At 35.2% G+C, this 22,673-nt stretch overlaps 1 protein-coding gene across 1 annotated transcript in view; it reads right to left on the reverse strand.

The window, feature by feature from the left end:
* Positions 1–4,174: 4,174 nt before the first annotated feature.
* Positions 4,175–22,673, reverse strand: part of LOC133644040 (protein NDNF-like) — a 33,343-nt gene continuing 14,844 nt past the window's right edge. The window contains exons 2-4 of the mRNA XM_062038355.1: positions 14,967–15,164; positions 13,565–13,689; positions 4,175–5,813 (exon numbers count right to left, since the gene is read on the reverse strand). Of these exons, the coding sequence (XP_061894339.1) occupies positions 4,426–5,813; positions 13,565–13,689; positions 14,967–15,163 (1,710 nt within the window). The 5' untranslated portion in view covers position 15,164 and the 3' untranslated portion in view covers positions 4,175–4,425. The remainder of the gene's footprint in view (positions 5,814–13,564; positions 13,690–14,966; positions 15,165–22,673) is intronic.

Raw genomic sequence — 22,673 nt, forward strand, 5'->3', positions numbered from 1 at the left:
GTGACTTAGTTGGTGTCTTGACATAGTTGGAGTTGTGACTTAGTTTGTGTTGTGACGTAGTTGGTGTTGTGACATAGTTGGTGTTGTGACTTAATTTGTGTTGTGACGTAGTTTGTGTTGTGACATAGTTGTGTTGTGACGTAGTTTTTGTTGTGACGTAGTTGGCGTTGTGACTTAGTTGGTGTTGTGACATAATTGGAGTTGTGACTTAGTTCGTGTTGTGACATAGTTGGTGTTGTGACTTAGTTTGTGTTGTGACATTGTTTGTGTTGTCAATCAATCAATCAATGTTTATTTATATAGCCCTAAATCACAAGTGTCTCAAAGGTGACATATTTTGTGTTGTGACATAGTTGTGTTGTGACGTAGTTTGTGTTGTGACGTAGTTGGTGTTGTGACGTATTTGGTGTTGTGACATAGTTTGTGTTGTGACATAGTTTGTGTTGTGACGTAGTTGGTGTTGTGACATAGTTTGTGTTGTGACATAGTTCGTGTTGTGACGTAGTTAGTGTTGTGACAGTTTGTGTTGTGACTTAGTTGGTGTTGTGACATAGTTTGTGTTGTGACAGTTTGTGTTGTGACACAGTTGTTGTGTTTTGACATAGTTGGTGTTGTGACTTAGTTTGTGTTGTGACGTAGTTTGTGTTGTGATGTAGTTGGTGTTTTGACTTAGTTGGTGTTGTGACATAGTTTGTGTTTTGACAGTTTGTGTTGTGATATAGTTTGTGTTGTGACATAGTTAGTGTTGTGAAGTAGTTTGTGTTGTGACAGTTTGTGTTGTAACAGTTTGTGTTGTAACGTAGTTTGTGTTGTGACATAGTTGGTGTTGTGACATAGTTGGTGTTGTGACTTAATTTGTGTTGTGACGTAGTTTGTGTTGTGATGTAGTTGGTGTTGTGACTTAGTTGGTGTTGTGAAAGTTTGTGTTGTGATATAGTTTGTGTTGTGACATAGTTTGTGTTGTGACGTAGTTGATGTTGTGACATAGTTTGTGTTGTGACATAGTTCGTGTTGTGACGTAGTTAGTGTTGTGACAGTTTGTGTTGTGACTTAGTTGGTGTTGTGACATAGTTTGTGTTGTGACAGTTTGTGTTGTGACACAGTTGTTGTGTTGTGACATAGTTGGTGTTGTGACTTAGTTTGTGTTGTGACGTAGTTTGTGTTGTGATGTAGTTGGTGTTTTGACTTAGTTGGTGTTGTGACATAGTTTGTGTTATGACAGTTTGTGTTGTGATATAGTTTGTGTTGTGACATAGTTAGTGTTGTGAAGTAGTTTGTGTTGTGACAGTTTGTGTTGTAACAGTTTGTGTTGTAACATAGTTTGTGTTGTGACATAGTTGGTGTTGTGACATAGTTGGTGTTGTGACTTAATTTGTGTTGTGACGTAGTTTGTGTTGTGATGTAGTTGGTGTTGTGACTTAGTTGGTGTTGTGAAAGTTTGTGTTGTGATATAGTTTGTGTTGTGACATAGTTAGTGTTGTGAAGTAGTTTGTGTTGTGACATAGTTGTGTTGTGACGTAGTTTGTGTTGTGACGTAGTTGGTGTTGTGACGTATTTGGTGTTGTGACATAGTTTGTGTTGTGACATAGTTTGTGTTGTGACGTAGTTGGTGTTGTGACATAGTTTGTGTTGTGACATAGTTCGTGTTGTGACGTAGTTAGTGTTGTGACAGTTTGTGTTGTGACTTAGTTGGTGTTGTGACATAGTTTGTGTTGTGACAGTTTGTGTTGTGACACAGTTGTTGTGTTTTGACATAGTTGGTGTTGTGACTTAGTTTGTGTTGTGACGTAGTTTGTGTTGTGATGTAGTTGGTGTTTTGACTTAGTTGGTGTTGTGACATAGTTTGTGTTATGACAGTTTGTGTTGTGATATAGTTTGTGTTGTGACATAGTTAGTGTTGTGAAGTAGTTTGTGTTGTGAGTTTGTGTTGTAACGTAGTTTGTGTTGTGACATAGTTGGTGTTGTGACATAGTTGGTGTTGTGACTTAATTTGTGTTGTGACGTAGTTTGTGTTGTGATGTAGTTGGTGTTGTGACTTAGTTGGTGTTGTGAAAGTTTGTGTTGTGATATAGTTTGTGTTGTGACATAGTTTGTGTTGTGACGTAGTTGGTGTTGTGACATAGTTTGTGTTGTGACATAGTTCGTGTTGTGACGTAGTTAGTGTTGTGACAGTTTGTGTTGTGACTTAGTTGGTGTTGTGACATAGTTTGTGTTGTGACAGTTTGTGTTGTGACACAGTTGTTGTGTTGTGACATAGTTGGTGTTGTGACTTAGTTTGTGTTGTGACGTAGTTTGTGTTGTGATGTAGTTGGTGTTTTGACTTAGTTGGTGTTGTGACATAGTTTGTGTTATGACAGTTTGTGTTGTGATATAGTTTGTGTTGTGACATAGTTAGTGTTGTGAAGTAGTTTGTGTTGTGACAGTTTGTGTTGTAACAGTTTGTGTTGTAACGTAGTTTGTGTTGTGACATAGTTGGTGTTGTGACATAGTTTGTGTTGTGACTTAATTTGTGTTGTGACGTAGTTTGTGTTGTGATGTAGTTGGTGTTGTGACTTAGTTGGTGTTGTGAAAGTTTGTGTTGTGATATAGTTTGTGTTGTGACATAGTTAGTGTTGTGAAGTAGTTTGTGTTGTGACATAGTTTGTGTTGTAACAGTTTGTGTTGTAACGTAGTTTGTGTTGTGACATAGTTTGTGTTGTGACATATTTGGTGTTGTGACAGTTTGTGTTGTGATAGTTTGTGTTGTGACATTGTTTGTGTTGTGACATATTTGGTGTTGTGACATAGTTTGTGTTCTGACAGTTTGTGTTGTGACGTAGATTGTGTTGTGACATATTTTGTGTTGTGACATAGTTGTGTTGTGACATAGTTTGTGTTGTGATGTAGTTGGTGTTGTGACATAGTTGTGTTGTGACGTAGTTTGTGTTGTGACATAGTTTGTGTTGTAACAGTTTGTGTTGTAACGTAGTTTGTGTTGTGACATAGTTTGTGTTGTGACTTAATTTGTGTTGTGACGTAGTTTGTGTTGTGATGTAGTTGGTGTTGTGACTTAGTTGGTGTTGTGAAAGTTTGTGTTGTGATATAGTTTGTGTTGTGACATAGTTAGTGTTGTGAAGTAGTTTGTGTTGTGACATAGTTTGTGTTGTAACAGTTTGTGTTGTAACGTAGTTTGTGTTGTGACATAGTTTGTGTTGTGACATATTTGGTGTTGTGACAGTTTGTGTTGTGATAGTTTGTGTTGTGACATTGTTTGTGTTGTGACATATTTGGTGTTGTGACATAGTTTGTGTTCTGACAGTTTGTGTTGTGACGTAGATTGTGTTGTGACATATTTTGTGTTGTGACATAGTTGTGTTGTGACATAGTTTGTGTTGTGATGTAGTTGGTGTTGTGACATAGTTGTGTTGTGACGTAGTTTGTGTTGTGACATAGTTTGTGTTGTAACAGTTTGTGTTGTAACGTAGTTTGTGTTGTGACATAGTTTGTGTTGTGACATATTTGGTGTTGTGACAGTTTGTGTTGTGACGTAGTTTGTGTTGTGACATTGTTTGTGTTGTGACATATTTGGTGTTGTGACAGTTTGTGTTGTGACGTAGTTTGTGTTGTGACATAGCTTGTGTTGTGACAGTTGTGTTGTGACATTGTTTGTGTTGTGACATATTTGTGTTGTGACATAGTTGTGTTGTGACGTAGTTTGTGTTGTGATGTAGTTGGTGTTGTGACATAGTTTATGTTGTGACATAGTTTGTGTTGTGACGTAGTTGTGTTGTGACGTAGTTTGTGTTGTGATGTAGTTGGTGTTGTGACATAGTTTATGTTGTGACATAGTTTGTGTTGTGACATAGTTGGTGTTGTGACATAGTTTTGTGTTGTGACATAGTTGTGTTGTGACATAGTTGTGTTGTGACGTAGTTTGTGTTGTGATGTAGTTGGTGTTGTGACATAGTTTATGTTGTGACATAGTTTGTGTTGTGACATAGTTGGTGTTGTGACATAGTTTTGTGTTGTGACATAGTTTGTGTTGTGATGTAGTTTGTGTTGTGACATAGTTTGTGTTGTGACATAGTTTGTGTTGTGACATAGTTTGTGTTGTGATGGTGATCAGTGTAGGAAATATGACGACTGACGACTTTTTCTATACTTCTGTTTATGTACATGAATACTGGCAGGACGACTTTACATGTGACACACACACACACACACACACACACACACACACGCACACACACACACACAGTAACAATAGTAGAGTTACAGGATGGAATGTCACAATAACATTTGTGAGTGGCTACAAAGTATAAAATAATTTAAACAACAGGTTATAGATCTTTACAGGCCAGGAAGTGTAAACATAATCATAACTCATAAATATACAGGATCTCTCGACTGAGTCCCAGTGGAAGAGTTAAATAAAGAGGTGTGTGTTCAGCAGTACTTCCTGGTTTTCACCAGCTTGCTCTGGTATTTGACGGCGTGGCCGCCGTGCGCCACCGCGTACACGTCCAGCAGGTAGGCCTTCCCGGGCTGCAGCCCGCCGACGGTTTCCGTGGTGACGGCCTTCTGCGGGTTGTCGCTGTGGAAGAACTTGCAGAGGACCTTCTCCGCCTTGTCGCGGGCGCCGGGGCCGGCGCAGCGGTTCTGCTCCCGCCGGCGCCGCTCCTCGCCGTAGTCGTGGGCCACCTCCTTGCGGTAGACGCAGTACTTGTTGCGCTCGCCCGTGCCCAGCCAGGCCACGGTGACGGAGGTGCAGGTGCGGAGCTTGTCGAAGGCCTTGATGCGGGTGTCGTCGGGGAGGGCGGGGAAGGGCTGCTTGTTGTCGGGCCGGGTGCTGACCTGGACCTTCATGGTGGAGGCGCCCTTGCGACTCCCCCGCAGCCGGATCAGGTACTTGGCTTTGGGCTTGCCTCGCAGCTGGAAGTGCCGCACGCCCTCCACGTTCTGGGAGAGCAGCAGCTTGCCGTCGCGCCGCACCTGCACCTGCACCGCGTCCAGGCAGGCGTGCAGGAAGAGCGCCACCTTCTGGTGCGAGGACACCGGGGCGAAGCGCAGGAACTTGCTGCCTTTCCTCTCGATGAAGACGTCGGCGACTTTGCCGTCTTTCAGCTCCACCGTCTTCTGGCGGGCCTCCTCCTTGGTGCGGGCGAAGGTGCCCACGTAGGCGGTGCTGGCGTTGGTGGCGGCGTTGAGGGCGAAGACGTCAAAGTAGAACTGCGTGTCGGGCTTCAGCTGGGAGACGGTGAAGATGTTCTTGTTGCCGATGCACACCTTCTGGATGTCTTTGGGCTTGGCGCCGTACGAGCGCGGGATCTTGTTGGTGGCCGGGCCGCGCGCCTTGGCCGAGGCGTCGGGCGGGTAGAAGCCGAAGTGGGCGAAGTCGAAGGGGCTGAAGTCCCTGCCGGGCTTGGGCGCCGACATGAAGGCGTCGTCGGCGCTCATCTTGGCCTCGGCGGCGCACATGCTCTTGAAGTTGTGCTCCTTGTTGATGACCAGGCAGTACTGGACGGGCTGACCCATGAGGAAGCCGGTGGGCGTGGGCTTCCAGGCCAAGGTGACGGTGGTGCGGCCCAGCGAGGTCACGTCCACGCGGGGGTCGTACGGCAGCTCCGGGTACGGCTGGTCCGACTCGGGCGTGGTGCTGGCGTACGCCTTGAAGTTGCTGTCCTTCTCCGTGCACAGCAGCTCCAGCTGGTAGAGGCCGGCGGGCGAGCTGGCCGCCACGTAGGACTCCACGTCGTTACCTTTGTAGGTGAAGAGCTCCGCCCCCTCGTCTACCGTCACCTGCTGCTTCTGCTGGTCCAACACCTCCGGCTCACCTGGGGGGCGAAACAAACATCTCCGGTTATTCCCTTCTTACCTCTTTGCAGCAAGATGAAGATTCAAACTTTTATTATCATAAATCCCAACTACTATACATAACATACATACCTACATACATATATACATTCATACATAACATACATACTTACATACATATATACATTCATACATAACATACATACCTACATACATATATACATTCATACATAACATACATACCTACATACATATATACATTCATACATAACATACATACCTACATACATATATACATTCATACATACATACATACCTACATACATATATACATTCATACATAACATACATACCTACATACATATATACATTCATACATACATACATACCTACATACATATATACATTCATACATACATACATACATACCTACATACATATATACATTCATACATACATACAAACCCCAAAACCAGTAAAGTTGTCACGTTAAATGCTAAATAAAAACAGAATACAATGATTTGCAAAGAAACATTGTTATTTTTTGCAAATATTAGCTCATTTTGAACTTTGATGCCTGCGACACGTTTCAAAAAAGCTGGCACAAGTGGCAAAAAAGACGGAGAAAGTTGAGGAATGCTTATTTGGAACATCCCACAGGTGAACAGGCTAATTGGGAACAGGTGGGTGTTGTGACATTTTTTGTGTTGTGACATATTTCGTGTTGTGACATAGTTGTGTTGTGACGTAGTTTTTGTTGTGACGTAGTTGGTGTTGTGACTTAGTTGGTGTTGTGACATTTTTGTGTTGTGACATATTTCGTGTTGTGACATAGTTGTGTTGTGACGTAGTTTTTGTTGTGACGTAGTTGGCGTTGTGACTTAGTTGGTGTTGTGACATAGTTGGAGTTGTGACTTAGTTCGTGTTGTGACATAGTTGGTGTTGTGACTTAGTTGGTGTTGTGACATAGTTGGTGTTGTGACTTAGTTGGTGTTGTGACTTAGTTTGTGTTGTGACATATTTTGTGTTGTGACATAGTTGTGTTGTGACGTAGTTTGTGTTGTGATGTAGTTGGTGTTGTGACATAGTTTATGTTGTGACATAGTTTGTGTTGTGACGTAGTTGGTGTTGTGACGTAGTTGGTGTTGTGACATAGTTTGTGTTGTGACGTAGTTTGTGTTGTGACATAGTTAGTGTTGTGACAGTTTGTGTTGTGACTTAGTTGGTGTTGTGACAAAGTTTGTGTTGTGACAGTTTGTGTTGTGACACAGTTGTTTGTGTTGTGACATAGTTGGTGTTGTGACTTAGTTTGTGTTGTGACGTAGTTTGTGTTGTGATGTAGTTGGTGTTTTGACTTAGTTTGTGTTGTGACATAGTTTGTGTTATGACATAGTTTGTGTTGTGATATAGTTTGTGTTGTGACATAGTTAGTGTTGTGAAGTAGTTTGTGTTGTGACAGTTTGTGTTGTAACAGTTTGTGTTGTAACGTAGTTTTTGTTGTGACGTAGTTGGCGTTGTGACTTAGTTGGTGTTGTGACATAGTTGGAGTTGTGACTTAGTTCGTGTTGTGACATAGTTGGTGTTGTGACTTAGTTGGTGTTGTGACTTAGTTTGTGTTGTGACATATTTTGTGTTGTGACATAGTTGTGTTGTGACGTAGTTTGTGTTGTGATGTAGTTGGTGTTGTGACATAGTTTATGTTGTGACATAGTTTGTGTTGTGACGTAGTTGGTGTTGTGACGTAGTTGGTGTTGTGACATAGTTTGTGTTGTGACGTAGTTTGTGTTGTGACATAGTTAGTGTTGTGACAGTTTGTGTTGTGACTTAGTTGGTGTTGTGACAAAGTTTGTGTTGTGACAGTTTGTGTTGTGACACAGTTGTTGGTGTTGTGACATAGTTGGTGTTGTGACTTAGTTTGTGTTGTGACGTAGTTTGTGTTGTGATGTAGTTGGTGTTTTGACTTAGTTGGTGTTGTGACATAGTTTGTGTTATGACATAGTTTGTGTTGTGATATAGTTTGTGTTGTGACATAGTTAGTGTTGTGAAGTAGTTTGTGTTGTGACAGTTTGTGTTGTAACAGTTTGTGTTGTAACGTAGTTTGTGTTGTGACATAGTTGGTGTTGTGACATAGTTTGTGTTGTGACATAGTTTGTGTTGTAACAGTTTGTGTTGTAACGTAGTTTGTGTTGTGACATATTTGGTGTTGTGACAGTTTGTGTTGTGACATATTTGGTGTTGTGACATAGTTTGTGTTATGACAGTTTGTGTTGTGACATTGTTGTGTTGTGACATAGTTTGTGTTGTGATGTAGTTGGTGTTGTGACATAGTTTGTTTGTGACACGTTTCAAAAAAGCTGGCACATGTGGCAAAAAAGACGGAGAAAGTTGAGGAATGCTTATTTGGAACATCCCACGGGTGAACGGGCTAATTTGGGAACAGGTGGGTGCCATGATTGGGTATAAAAGCAGCTTGCATGAAATGCTCAGTCATTCACAAACAAGGACGGGGCGAGGGTCGCCACTTTGTCAACAAATGCCCGAGCAAATTGTCGAAGAACGACATTTCTCAACCAAGCTGTTGCAAGGAATTTAGGGGATTTCACCATCTACGCTCCGTGATATCATCAAAAAGGTTCGGAGGATGTGGAGAAATCGCCGCACGTGAGCCATGATATTACGCACCTCGGATCCCTCACTGCGTCAAAAAGCCACATGGGTGTGTAAAGGATATCACCACATGGGCTCGGGAACACTTCGGAAAACCACTGTCCGTAACTACAGTCGGTCGCTACATCTGTAAGTGCAAGTTAAAACTCTCCTATGCAAAGCCAAAGCCATTTATCAACAACACCCGGAAACGCCGCCGGCTAAGATGGACTGATGCAAAGTGGAAAAAGTGTTCTGTGGTCTAACGAGTCCACATATTTAAATAGTTTTTGGAAACTGTGGATGTCGTGTCCTTCGGACCAAAGAGGAAAAGAACCATCCGGATTGTTCTAGGGTCAAAGTGTAAAAGGCAGCATGTGTGATGGTATGGGGGTGTATTAGTGGCCAAAACATGGGTAACTTACACATCTGTGAAGGCACCATTAATGCTGAAAGGTACATACAGCTTTTGGTGCAACATATGTTGCCATCCAAGCAACGTTACCATGGACGCCCCTGCTTATTTCAGCAAGACAATGCCAAGCCACGTGTTACAACAACGTGACTTCATAGTAAAAGAGTGCGGGTACCAGACTGGCCTGCCTGTAGTCCAGACATTGAAAATGTGTGAAGGCTAAAATATGAGAAGGGAGACTGTTGAACAACTTAAGCTGTACATCAAGCAAGAATGGGAAAGAATTCCACTTCAGAAATGTGTCTCCTCAGTTCCCAAACCTTTACTGAGTGTTGTTCAAAGGAAAGGCCATGTAACACAGTGGTCAAAATTCCATTTTTTGCAATGTGTTGCTGCCATTAAATTCTAAGTTCATGATTATTTGCAAACAATCACAAAGTTTCTCAGTATGAAAATGAAATATATTGTCTTTGCAGTCTATTCAATTGAATATAAGTTGAAAAGGATTTGTTGTATTCTCTTTTTATTTACCATTTACACAACGTGACAACTTCACTGCTTTCGGGTGTTGTGTACACAACTACAAAGTTGTAACTACAACAGCGTCACCAAGAAGAAACATCAAATGTTTTCATGACAAAGACCTCAGGCGCCGTTAGCATGCAAGCCAAACATTAATCTTCCAATAATATCATACTGGTATTCCTATTATATCATTACGATGTGGCGCTGCAGACTTCTCGGCACTCTGAGCAACATGAAAACTCTTCCTAGCGCAGCAAAGACAACAAACTCCTCACACAAAGTTTGCTGTTGCGCTTTGGGAAGGAAATCTTTGATGTCACAGTGGAAACATGAATTCTAAATCACTATGCAAGCACTGAGATATATATATACAGTATATATATATATATATATATATATATATATATATAAGGCTGAAACGACGCGTCGACATAGTCGACGTCATCGACGTCATCGGTTACGTAAATACGTCGACGCCGTTTTTGTGCGTCGACGCGTCGCATAATGACGTCACACTACCGTCATGGCGAAGCGCAAAGCAGACGATCAAAGCAGACGATGCGAGCGGTGCAAGCGAGGGGGGAAAAGCCCGCCAAAAGTGGTCAAAAGTGTGGAAGTATTTCAATACACGGCCTAATAATGTTGTTGTATGCACACTGTGTCGAGCGTAAATGGCCTATCATAGCAGCACAACGGCTATGAACCAACATTTGAAAAGAAAACCATCAACTAGTCAATCGTCCGCGCGAGCATACGTTGTCATCATTACACAAAAACATGAATGTGTCATTTGTATCTGCTAGGGGTGTAACGGTACGTGTTTTGTATTGAACCGTTTCGGTACGGGGCTTTCGGTTCGGTACGGGGCTTTCGGTTCGGTACGGGGGTGTACCGAACGAGTTTCTAAGCTAAAACTAAAGTCTTAACAAGCTGCTTTGCTCCGTCTGCTTCTGTCTCAGCACGCAGCATTGTCCCGCCCACACAACCATCTGATTGGTACACACGCAGCATTGTCCCGCCCACACAACCATCTGATTGGTACACACGCAGCATTGTCCCACCCACACAACCATCTGATTGGTACACACGCAGCATTGTCCCACCCACACAACCATCTGATTGGTACACACGCAGCATTATCAGCCAATCAGCAGTGTGTATTCAGAGCGCATGTAGTCAGCGCTTCAGCGTGGAGCAGATAGGTGTTTAGCAGGTGAGCATCAGGCAGTGGACTCTCCCCAAATGATAATAAACACCTCCCAGTCAACTACTAGTAACATCACTATGAGACCGTTGACCTTCTAGAAATATAAACTGCAGCTCAGCTCACTCGCAGTCCTGGCTTGAGGTGAAGGCTAATTAGCTCTCAGTTCCAGCCACATCGACCCCTTCTGAGCGCCTATTTTCAGCTGCTGGGAATATTGTAAACAAGAAAAGAAGCAGAGCATGTAGACATGCTAACCTTTCTTCATTATGTAGTGGATTGTCCGAAGCTTAAGCAGGCAACAAAAGTAGTTTAGTACAACAAATTTATTTACCCATTATCAGAAGTGCAGGTTGAATTGAGTTGGTCGTGCAGACAAACCACAAGTTACTCCGGAGCCAACAAGACACACACAAGCCAAAATCACTCCCGAGTTCCGGTCTTCTGCCATTCATTTATATGTCTGTTGTGCGTCATTGTTCCTTATCAAATGCGTCAATGTCTTGTTTTGCTTTTCCTATCTGTTCCATAACAACTCGAATCCTTGAGACAGTCAACACATTCTATAGACAGGTTGGCACGACTTAATATTCACTTTTGTCCCACAACTGGTCCATTCAATGGCACAAAAATACAAGAGTATTGAAAATGAGCGGACATTCTTAAAAGACAAGAAATATAGGTCAAAAGGTCAGAAATTCTACTACAATTACAACTGTTAGTCACTCACTGGAATGAGTAGAATTGGTTATTGTGTACTGTGTTGGACTGGATGTTTATTTTGCACATTTTAAAAGCAATACTTAATGTTTACAGTGCTCCAGAATATTTAGATTGGCACTTTTTTGTATTGGATGTTTATCTTTATTTTTGCACATTTTAGCAAATAAGCAATACTTTCACTTTTGTTGAAATGTTTACACTGTTGTTACAGAATATTTCGTTTTACACTTTTTTGTATTGGATGTTTATCTTTATTTTTGCACATTTTAAAGCAAAATAAGCAATACTTTTACTTTTGAAATGCTTATACTATTGCAGAATATTAAGATTTGCTCTGGATGTTGACTTTTATATTTGCACATTAAAAAGCAAATAAGCTACTTTTAATTTTGTTAAATGTTAAAAGTTTTAAATGTTTACATTATTACAGAATATTTTGTCATGTTGTCAATGTTGACTGAGTGGCCATACTTCTTTTTTTTTTTAAATAAAAGCTATGCCTTTTGAAAAAACGGGCCTACGTTTATTTTTTCATCTTCATTTTGAATAAAAAAATAATCGGTAAAAGGAAAAATAATCTATAGATTAATCGGAAAAAAAATAATCTATAGATTAACCGATTAATCGAAAAAATAATCTATAGATTAATCGATACAAAAATAATCGTTAGCTGCAGCCTTATATATATATATATATATATATATATATATATATATATATATATATATATATATATATATATATATATATATATATATATATATATATAGGGCTGGGCCATATATGGAATATACTGGATATATCGCGGGTTTGTCTCTGTGCGATACAGAAAATGACTATATGGTGATATTGGAGTATACGTTCTCACGCAGTTGCTTTTAGCTGCGGGGCATTAAACTGCATGCGTTTCTCACTCTTTCCTGTCTCTCCTTCTCACAGAGACATAAAACAAGCGCACCTTCTCACATACGTCACCTACTGTCACGTGAGCAACGTCACACGCTGTAACGTTAGCTGTGATGCTAACAGCTAACGGTGTGGTTTGAGTGGTAATACGAGAGAAAGAAGGTGCGAATCTGGTAACAAATGGAGGAATAATTAATAACTCTGGTTTGGCTTCAAGCGGGAATACTGTATGTCTTTACATGTCAACATCTCCGTTCGGTGCCACACCAACTAAATGCCAAAGCAACCATTTCCACATCAACACCGTAGGACACCACTCTCAGACTCCACACCACCCTGACTACACACCACTCTCAGACTCCACACCACCCTGACCCCACACCACTCTCAGACTCCACACCACCCTGACCCCACACCACTCTCAGACTCCACACCACCCTGACCCCACACCACTCTCAGACTCCACACCACCCTGACCCCACACCACTCTCAGACTCCACACCACCCTGACTACACACCACTCTCAGACTCCACACCACCCTGACTACACACCACTCTCAGTCTCCACACCACTCTCAGACTCCACACCACCCTGACTACACACCACTCTCAGTCTCCACACCACTCTCAGACTCCACACCACTCTCAGACTCCACACCACCCTGACTACACACCACTCTCAGTCTCCACACCACTCTCAGACTCCCCACCACTCTCAGACTCCACACCACCCTGACTACACACCACTCTCAGTCTCCACACCACTCTCAGACTCCCCACCACTCTCAGACTCCACACCACCCTGACTACACACCACTCTCAGACTCCCCACCACTCTCAGACTCCCCACCACTCTCAGACTCCACACCACCCTGACTACACACCACTCTCAGACTCCCCACCACTCTCAGACTCCCCACCACTCTCAGACTCCACACCACCCTGACTACACACCACTCTCAGACTCCCCACCACTCTCAGACTCAACACCACTCTCAGACTCCCCACCACTCTCAGACTCCACACCACTCTCAGACTCAACACCACTCTCAGACTCCCCACCACTCTCAGACTCCCCACCACTCTCAGACTCCCCACCACCCTGACCCCACACCACTCTCAGACTCCCCACCACTCTCAGACTCCCCACCACTCTCAGACTCAACACCACTCTCAGACTCCACACCACTCTCAGACTCAACACCACTCTCAGACTCCACACCACCCTGACCCCACACCACTCTCAGACTCCTAAAGTCTGAGAGTGGTGTGGACTCAGAGTGGTGTGGGGTCCAAGAGTGGTGTGGGGAGGATGCAGAGACAGAAAAGCCAAAGAAGAAGCGAAGAAGAACCTGAAGTTCCTCCGCTGGCGTCCTCAGGAAGTTCCTGCAGGGTCAGTTTCCACTCCAGAGGAGCGTCACACGGCGTCACCGTCACTGACAGTGGTGTGTTGTCTTCTTCCACCACAAAGTAGTACCTGCACACACATCCAACCATTGATTGATCGATGATGTCATCCACTGAGGCAATAACTGATCAATAATAAGATGACTTCATTCTTTTATTTAAATCCATATTTCATCCAAGTGGACTTTTCACAACTTTGTTATTTATTGAATAAGAAATAGTTTTAATGAATGGTCTGTATTTTAATGTTGTCATTATGGTGGTACTTAATGAATACTTAGGTCTACTACGCTACTGTATTTAATGTTGTCATGATGGTGGTACTTAATGAATACTTAGGTCTACTACACTACTGTATTTAATGTTGTCATTATGGTGGTACTTAATGAATACTTAGGTCTACTACACTACTGTATTTAATGTTGTCATTATGGTGGTACTTAATGAATACTTAGGTCTACTACGCTACTGTATTTAATGTTGTCATTATGGTGGTACTTAATGAATACTTAGGTCTACTACACTACTGTATTTAATGTTGTCATTATGGTGGTACTTAATGAATACTTAGGTCTACTACACTACTGTATCTAATGTTATGGTGGTACTTAATGAATACTTAGGTCTACTACACTACTGTATTTAATGTTATGGTGGTACTTAATGAATACTTAGGTCTACTACACTACTGTATTTAATGTTGTCATTATGGTGGTACTTAATGAATACTTAGGTCTACTACACTACTGTATTTAATGTTGTCATTATGGTGGTACTTAATGAATACTTAGGTCTACTACACTACTGTATTTAATGTTGTCATGATGGTGGTACTTAATGAATACTTAGGTCTACTACACTACTGTATTTAATGTTGTCATTATGGTGGTACTTAATGAATACTTAGGTCTACTACACTACTGTATTTAATGTTGTCATTATGGTGGTACTTAATGAATACTTAGGTCTACTACACTACTGTATTTAATGTTGTCATTATGGTGGTACTTAATGAATACTTAGGTCTACTACACTACTGTATTTAATGTTGTCATTATGGTGGTACTTAATGAATACTTGGGCCTACTACGCTACTGTATTTTAATCCATTATCATGGTACATGGAGATATATATATATATATATACAGTATATACACATTTACACAAATATACGTTTGCACTTATATCTATTTTGACATGTACAGTATATATGTACAGTATATCTATGTACATTATTGTTTGCATGTGTATTATTGAAATATTTATTTACATGTATATATATTTATATTCATGTGCATATTTAGCTGTGTGTTTACATGTATTGTGGACATGGACAGGTGACACACCTTTTGGGCGTGTCCCTGAAAAGGAAGCCGCTGATCTCGGCGCCGTCAGGAACGACGGAAGAATCGTGGAACAAAAATTTGTCTCTGATTTGCATCTGAAAAAGTTCTTCATCTCTCGTTGGTAACTTCTGTGCGGAAACCCACTCAAGTAAAAGCAGCAACAGCAGGAACCTACTCCAGCCTTTGTACTGCCTCATCCTGCAACACACAACAATATTTCACTTATTTATCAACAATATTTGTCATATTTATCAACAACATTTCACTTATTTATCAACAATATTTTGTCATATTTATCAACAACATTTCACTTATTTATCAACAATATTTCTCATATTTATCAACAATATTTCTCATATTTATCAACAACATTTCACTTATTTATCAACAATATTTCTCATATTTATCAACAACATTTCACTTATTTATCAACAATATTTCTCATATTTATCAACAATATTTCTCATATTTATCAACAACATTTCACTTATTTATCAACAATATTTCTCATATTTATCAACAATATTTCTCATATTTATCAACAATATTTCATATGTTTATCAAAAATGTTTCTCATATTTATCAACAACATTTCACTTATTTATCAACAATATTTCTCATTTTTATCAACAATATTTCTCATATTTATCAACAATATTTCATATGTTTATCAAAAATGTTTCTCATATTTATCAACAATATTTCACATATTTATCAACAATATTTCACATATTTATCAAAAATGTTTCTCATATTTATCAACAATATTTCATATTTTTATCAACAATATTTCACACATTTATCAACAACATTTCATATGTTTATCAACAATATTTATCTGCAATATTTCACTTATTTATCAACAATATTTATCATATTTTTCAACAATATTTCTCATATTTATCAACAATATTTCTCATATTTATCAACAATATTTATCTGCAATATTTCACTTATTCATCAACAATATTTATCTGCAATATTTCACTTATTCATCAACAGTATTTCTCCTATTTATCAACAATATATCACATATTTATCAACAATATTTCTCATTTATTAACAATATTTATCATATTTATCAACAACATTTCTCATATTTACCAACAGAATTTTACATATTTATCAACAATATATTTCTCATATTTATCAACAATATTTCACATATTTATCAACAATATTTCACTTATTTATCAACAATATTTCTCATATTTATCAACAATATTTCTTATATTTATCAACAACATTTCACATATTTATCAGCAATATTTCACATATTTATCAAAAATGTTTCTCATATTTATCAACAATATTTCACACATTTATCAACATTTCATATGTTTATCAACAATATTTATCTGCAATATTTCACTTATTTATCAACAATATTTATCATATTTTTCAACAATATTTCTCATATTTATCAACAATATTTCTCATATTTATCAACAATATTTATCTGCAATATTTCACTTATTCATCAACAATATTTATCCGCAATATTTCACTTATTTATCAACAGTATTTTTCATATTTATCAACAATATATCACATATTTATCAACAATATATCTCATTTATTAACAATATTTATCATATTTATCAACAACATTTCTCATATTTACCAACAGAATTTTACATATTTATCAACAATATATTTCTCATATTTATCAACAATATTTCACATATTTATCAACAATATTTCACTTATTTATCAACAATATTTCTCATATTTATCAACAATATTTATCTGCAATATTTCACTTATTCATCAACAATATTTATCTGCAATATTTCACTTATTTATGTGAAGTGAATTATATTTATATAGCGCTTTTTCTCAAGTGACTCAAAGCGCTTTACATTGTGAAACCCAATATCTAAGTTACATTTAAACCAGTGTGGGTGGCACTGGGAGCAGGTGGGTAAAGTGTCTTGCCCAAGGACACAACGGCAGTGACTAGGATGGCGGAAGCGGGGATCGAACCTGCAACCCTCAAGTTGCTGGCACGGCCGCTCTACCAACCGAGCTATACCGCCCCAACAGTATTTCTCCTATTTATCAACAATATATCACATATTTATCAACAATATTTCTCATTTATTAACAATATTTATCATATTTATCAACAACATTTCTCATATTTACCAACAGAATTTTACATATTTATCAACAATATATTTCTCATATTTATCCACAATATTTCACATATTTATCAACAATATTTCACTTATTTATCAACAATATTTCTCATATTTATCAACAATATTTCTTATATTTATCAACAACATTTCACATATTTATCAACAATATTTCACATATTTATCAAAAATGTTTCTCATATTTATCAACAATATTTCACACATTTATCAACAACATTTCATATGTTTATCAACAATATTTATCTGCAATATTTCACTTATTTATCAACAACATTTATCATATTTTTCAACAATATTTCTCATATTTATCAACAATATTTCTCATATTTATCAACAATAATTATCTGCAATATTTCACTTATTCATCAACAATATTTATCTGCAATATTTCACTTATTTATCAACAGTATTTTTCATATTTATCAACAATATATCACATATTTATCAACAATATTTCTCATTTATTAACAATATTTATCATATTTATCAACAACATTTCTCATATTTACCAACAGAATTTTACATATTTATCAACAATATATTTCTCATATTTATCAACAATATTTCACATATTTATCAACAATATTTCACTTACTTATCAACAATATTTCACTTATTTATCAACAATATTTCTCATATTTATCAACAATATTTCTTATATTTATCAACAATATTTCACATATTTATCAACAATATTTCTCATTTATCAACATCTCACATATTTATCAACAACATTTATCATATCCATCAACAATATTTCACATATTTATCAACAATATTTAAATTATTTATCAACAACATTTCACATTTTTAACTACAATATTTCACCTATCTATCAACAATATTTCTCATATTTATCAACAATATTTAACTTATCCATCAACAATAGTTCTCATATTTATCAACAATATTTAATATATTTATCAACAATATTTATCATATTTATCAACAATATTTATCTACAATATTTCACTTACTTATCAAAAATATTTATCAACAATATTTATCTACAATATTTCACTTACATATCAACGATATTTATCATATTTGTCAACAATATTTCTCATATGTGTCAACAATATTTCTCATATAATTATCAACAATATTTCTAATTTATTAACAATATTCCTCATATTTACCAACAAAATTTTACATATTTATCAACAGTATTTCTCATATTTATCAACAATATTTCACATATTTACCAACAATATTTCACATATTTATCAACACAATATCACTTATTTATCAACATTATTTCAATTGTTTATCAACAATATTTCACATTTTTATCAACAATATTTTACATATCTATCAACAATAATTCACATATTTATCAACAACATTTATCATATTTATCAACAATATTTCACATATGTATCAACAATATTTCTCAAATTCATCAACAATATTTATCATATTTATCAACAATATTTCACATATTCATCAACAATATTACTCATATTTATAAACAATATTTCTCAAATTTCTCAAAAATATTTAACTTATCCATCAACAATATTTCTCATATTTATCAACAATATTTCACTTATTTATCAACAATATTTATCATATTTATCAACAATATTTAATATATTTATCAACAATATTTATCATATTTATCAACAATATTTATCTACAATATTTCACTTACTTATCAACAATATTTATCAACAATATTTATCTACAATATTTCACTTACTTATCAACGATATTTATCATATTTATCAACAATATTTAACATATTTATCAACAATATTTATCATATTTATCAACAATATTTATCTACAATATTTCACTTACTTATCAACAATATTTATCAACAATATTTATCTACAATATTTCACTTACTTATCAACGATATTTATCATATTTATCAACAATATTTCTCATATGTATCAACAATATTTGTCATATAATTATCAACAATATTTCTAATTTATTAACAATATTTCTCATATTTACCAACAAAATGTTACATATTTATCAACAATATTTCTCATATTTATCAACAATATTTCACATATTTATCAACAATATTTCACATATTTATCAACACAATATCACTTATTTATCAACATTATTTCACTTGTTTATCAACAATATTTCACATTTATATCAACAATATTTTACATATCTATCAACAATATTTCACATATTTATCAACAATATTTCTCATATTCATCAACATTTCACATATTAATCAACAATATTTCACATATACATCAACACTATATCACTTATTTATCAACATTATTTTGCTTCTTTATCAACAATATTTCACATAATTATCAACTATAATTCACATATTTATCAACAACATTCATCATATTTATCAACAATATTTCACATATGTATCAACAATATTTCTCAAATTCATCAACAATATTTATCATATTTATCAACAATATTTCACATATTCATCAACAATATTACTCATACTTATAAACAATATTTCTCATATTTATCAACAATATTTCACTTATCCATCAACAATATTTATCATATTTATCAACAATATTTCACTTATTTATCAACAATATTTATCATATTTATCAACAATATTTCATATATTTATCAACAATATTTATCATATTTATCAACAATATTTATCTACAATATTTCACTTACTTATCAACAATATTTATCTACAATATTTCACTTACTTATCAACAATATTTATCATATTTATCAACAATATTTCACATATGTATCAACAATATTTCTCAAATTCATCAACAATATTTATCATATTTATCAACAATATTTCACATATTCATCAACAATATTACTCATATTTATAAACAATATTTCTCATATTTATCAACAATATTTAACTTATCCATCAACAATATTTCTCACATTTATCAACAATATTTCACTTATTTATCAACAATATTTATCATATTTATCAACAATATTTCATATATTTATCAACAATATTTATCATATTTATCAACAATATTTATCTACAATATTTCACTTACTTATCAACAATATTTATCAACAATATTTATCTACAATATTTCACTTACTTATCAACGATATTTATCATATTTATCAACAATATTTCACATATGTATCAACAATATTTCTCAAATTCATCAACAATATTTATCATATTTATCAACAATATTTCACATATTCATCAACAATATTACTCATATTTATAAACAATATTTCTCATATTTATCAACAATATTTAACTTATCCATCAACAATATTTCTCATATTTATCAACAATATTTCACTTATTTATCAACAATATTTATCATATTTATCAACAATATTTCATATATTTATCAACAATATTTATCATATTTATCAACAATATTTATCTACAATATTTCACTTACTTATCAACAATATTTATCAACAATATTTATCTACAATATTTCACTTACTTATCAACGATATTTATCATATTTATCAACAATATTTCACATATGTATCAACAATATTTCTCAAATTCATCAACAATATTTATCATATTTATCAACAATATTTCACATATTCATCAACAATATTACTCATATTTATAAACAATATTTCTCATATTTATCAACAATATTTAACTTATCCATCAACAATATTTCTCATATTTATCAACAATATTTCACTTATTTATCAACAATATTTATCATATTTATCAACAATATTTCATATATTTATCAACAATATTTATCATATTTATCAACAATATTTATCTACAATATTTCACTTACTTATCAACGATATTTATCATATTTAACAACAATATTTCTCATATAATTATCAACAATATTTCTAATTTATTAACAATATTTCTCATATTTACCAACACAATTTTACATATTTATCAACAATATTTCTCATATTGATCAACAATATTTCACATATTAATCAACAATATTTCACATATTTATCAACACAATATCACTTATTTATCAACATTATTTCACTTGTTTATCAACAATAGTTCACATTTATATCAACAATATTTTACATATCTATCAACAATATTTCACATATTTATCAACAATATTTCTCACATTCATCAACATTTCACATATTAATCAACAATATTTCACATATTTATCAACAATATATCACTTATTTATCAACATTATTTTGCTTGTTTATCAACAATATTTCACATAATTATCAACAATAATTCACATATTTATCAACAACATTTATCATATTTATCAACAATATTTCACATACGTATCAACAATATTTCTCAAATTCATCAACAATATTTATCATATTCATCAACAATATTTCACATATTCATCAACAATATTACTCATATTTATAAACAATATTTCTCATATTTATCAACAATATTTCACTTATTCCTCAACAATATTTCTCATATTTATCCACAACATTACTCATATTTATCAACAACATTTCTCATATTTATCAACAATATTACTCATATTTATCAACAATATTTCTCATATTTATCAACAATATTACTCATATTTATCACCAATATTTCCCATATTTATCAACAATATTTCACTTATTTATCTAACAATATTTCTCATTTCCATCAACAATATTTCTCATATTTATCACCAACCTTTCACATATTTATTTATGATGATTATTATTTGTTCATGACTTATTGACACAAGAACACGTAAAATAAGTGTAAAGTACACATAAGTACACTTACACTAAAGGTAAAGTACATGTAATGTGCATGTAAAGTATATGTAAATTATATGTCAAATACATGTAAAATGTGTGTTAAGTAGGTATAAGATGGACGTAAAGTAAAAATAAAGTAGACATAAATTAGAAACAAAGCACATTTAAAGTACATTTAAAGTACATGTAAAGTACATGTAAAGCACACAAAGTAGATGTTAAGTAAATGTAAAGTACTTATAATGTACGTGTAAAGTAAACATAAATTAAAGTACATGTAAATTATGTGTAATGTACATGTAAAGTATCTTCCAAGTAAACAAAAAGTATATGTAAAGTATATGTACCATTGCATGTACAATGTGTGTGAAGTACATTTTATGTACATGGACTGTATTTGTAAAGTAAATGTAAAGTAAATGTGAAATAATGCAAAGTAAATGTAAAGTAGACATAAAGTACATGAAATAGTACATGGTCCACAGTTTCCAAAAACAATTTGAAATGTGGACTCGTCAGACCACAGAACACTTCCCCACTTTGCATCAGTCCATCTTAGATGAGTTCGGGCCCAGCAGAGCCGGCGGTGTTTCCGGGTGTTGTTGATAAATAGCTTTCGATTTGCATAGTAGAGTTTTAACTTGCACTTACAGATGTAACGACCAACTGCAGTTACTGTCAGTGGCTTTCGGAAGTGTCCCTGAGCCCATGTGGCGATATCCTTTACACACCGATGTGGCTTTTTGATGCTGTACCGCCTGAGAGATCCAAGGTGCGTAATATCATGGCTTACGTGCAGTGATTCCTCCAGATCCTCTGAACCTTTTGATGATATTACGGAGCGTAGATGGTGAAATCCCTAAATTCCTTGCAACAGCTTGGTTGAGAAATGTCGTTCTTCATC

The sequence above is a fragment of the Entelurus aequoreus genome, linkage group LG27 (assembly GCF_033978785.1).
Source record: "Entelurus aequoreus isolate RoL-2023_Sb linkage group LG27, RoL_Eaeq_v1.1, whole genome shotgun sequence".
Taxonomy (NCBI): domain Eukaryota; kingdom Metazoa; phylum Chordata; class Actinopteri; order Syngnathiformes; family Syngnathidae; genus Entelurus; species Entelurus aequoreus.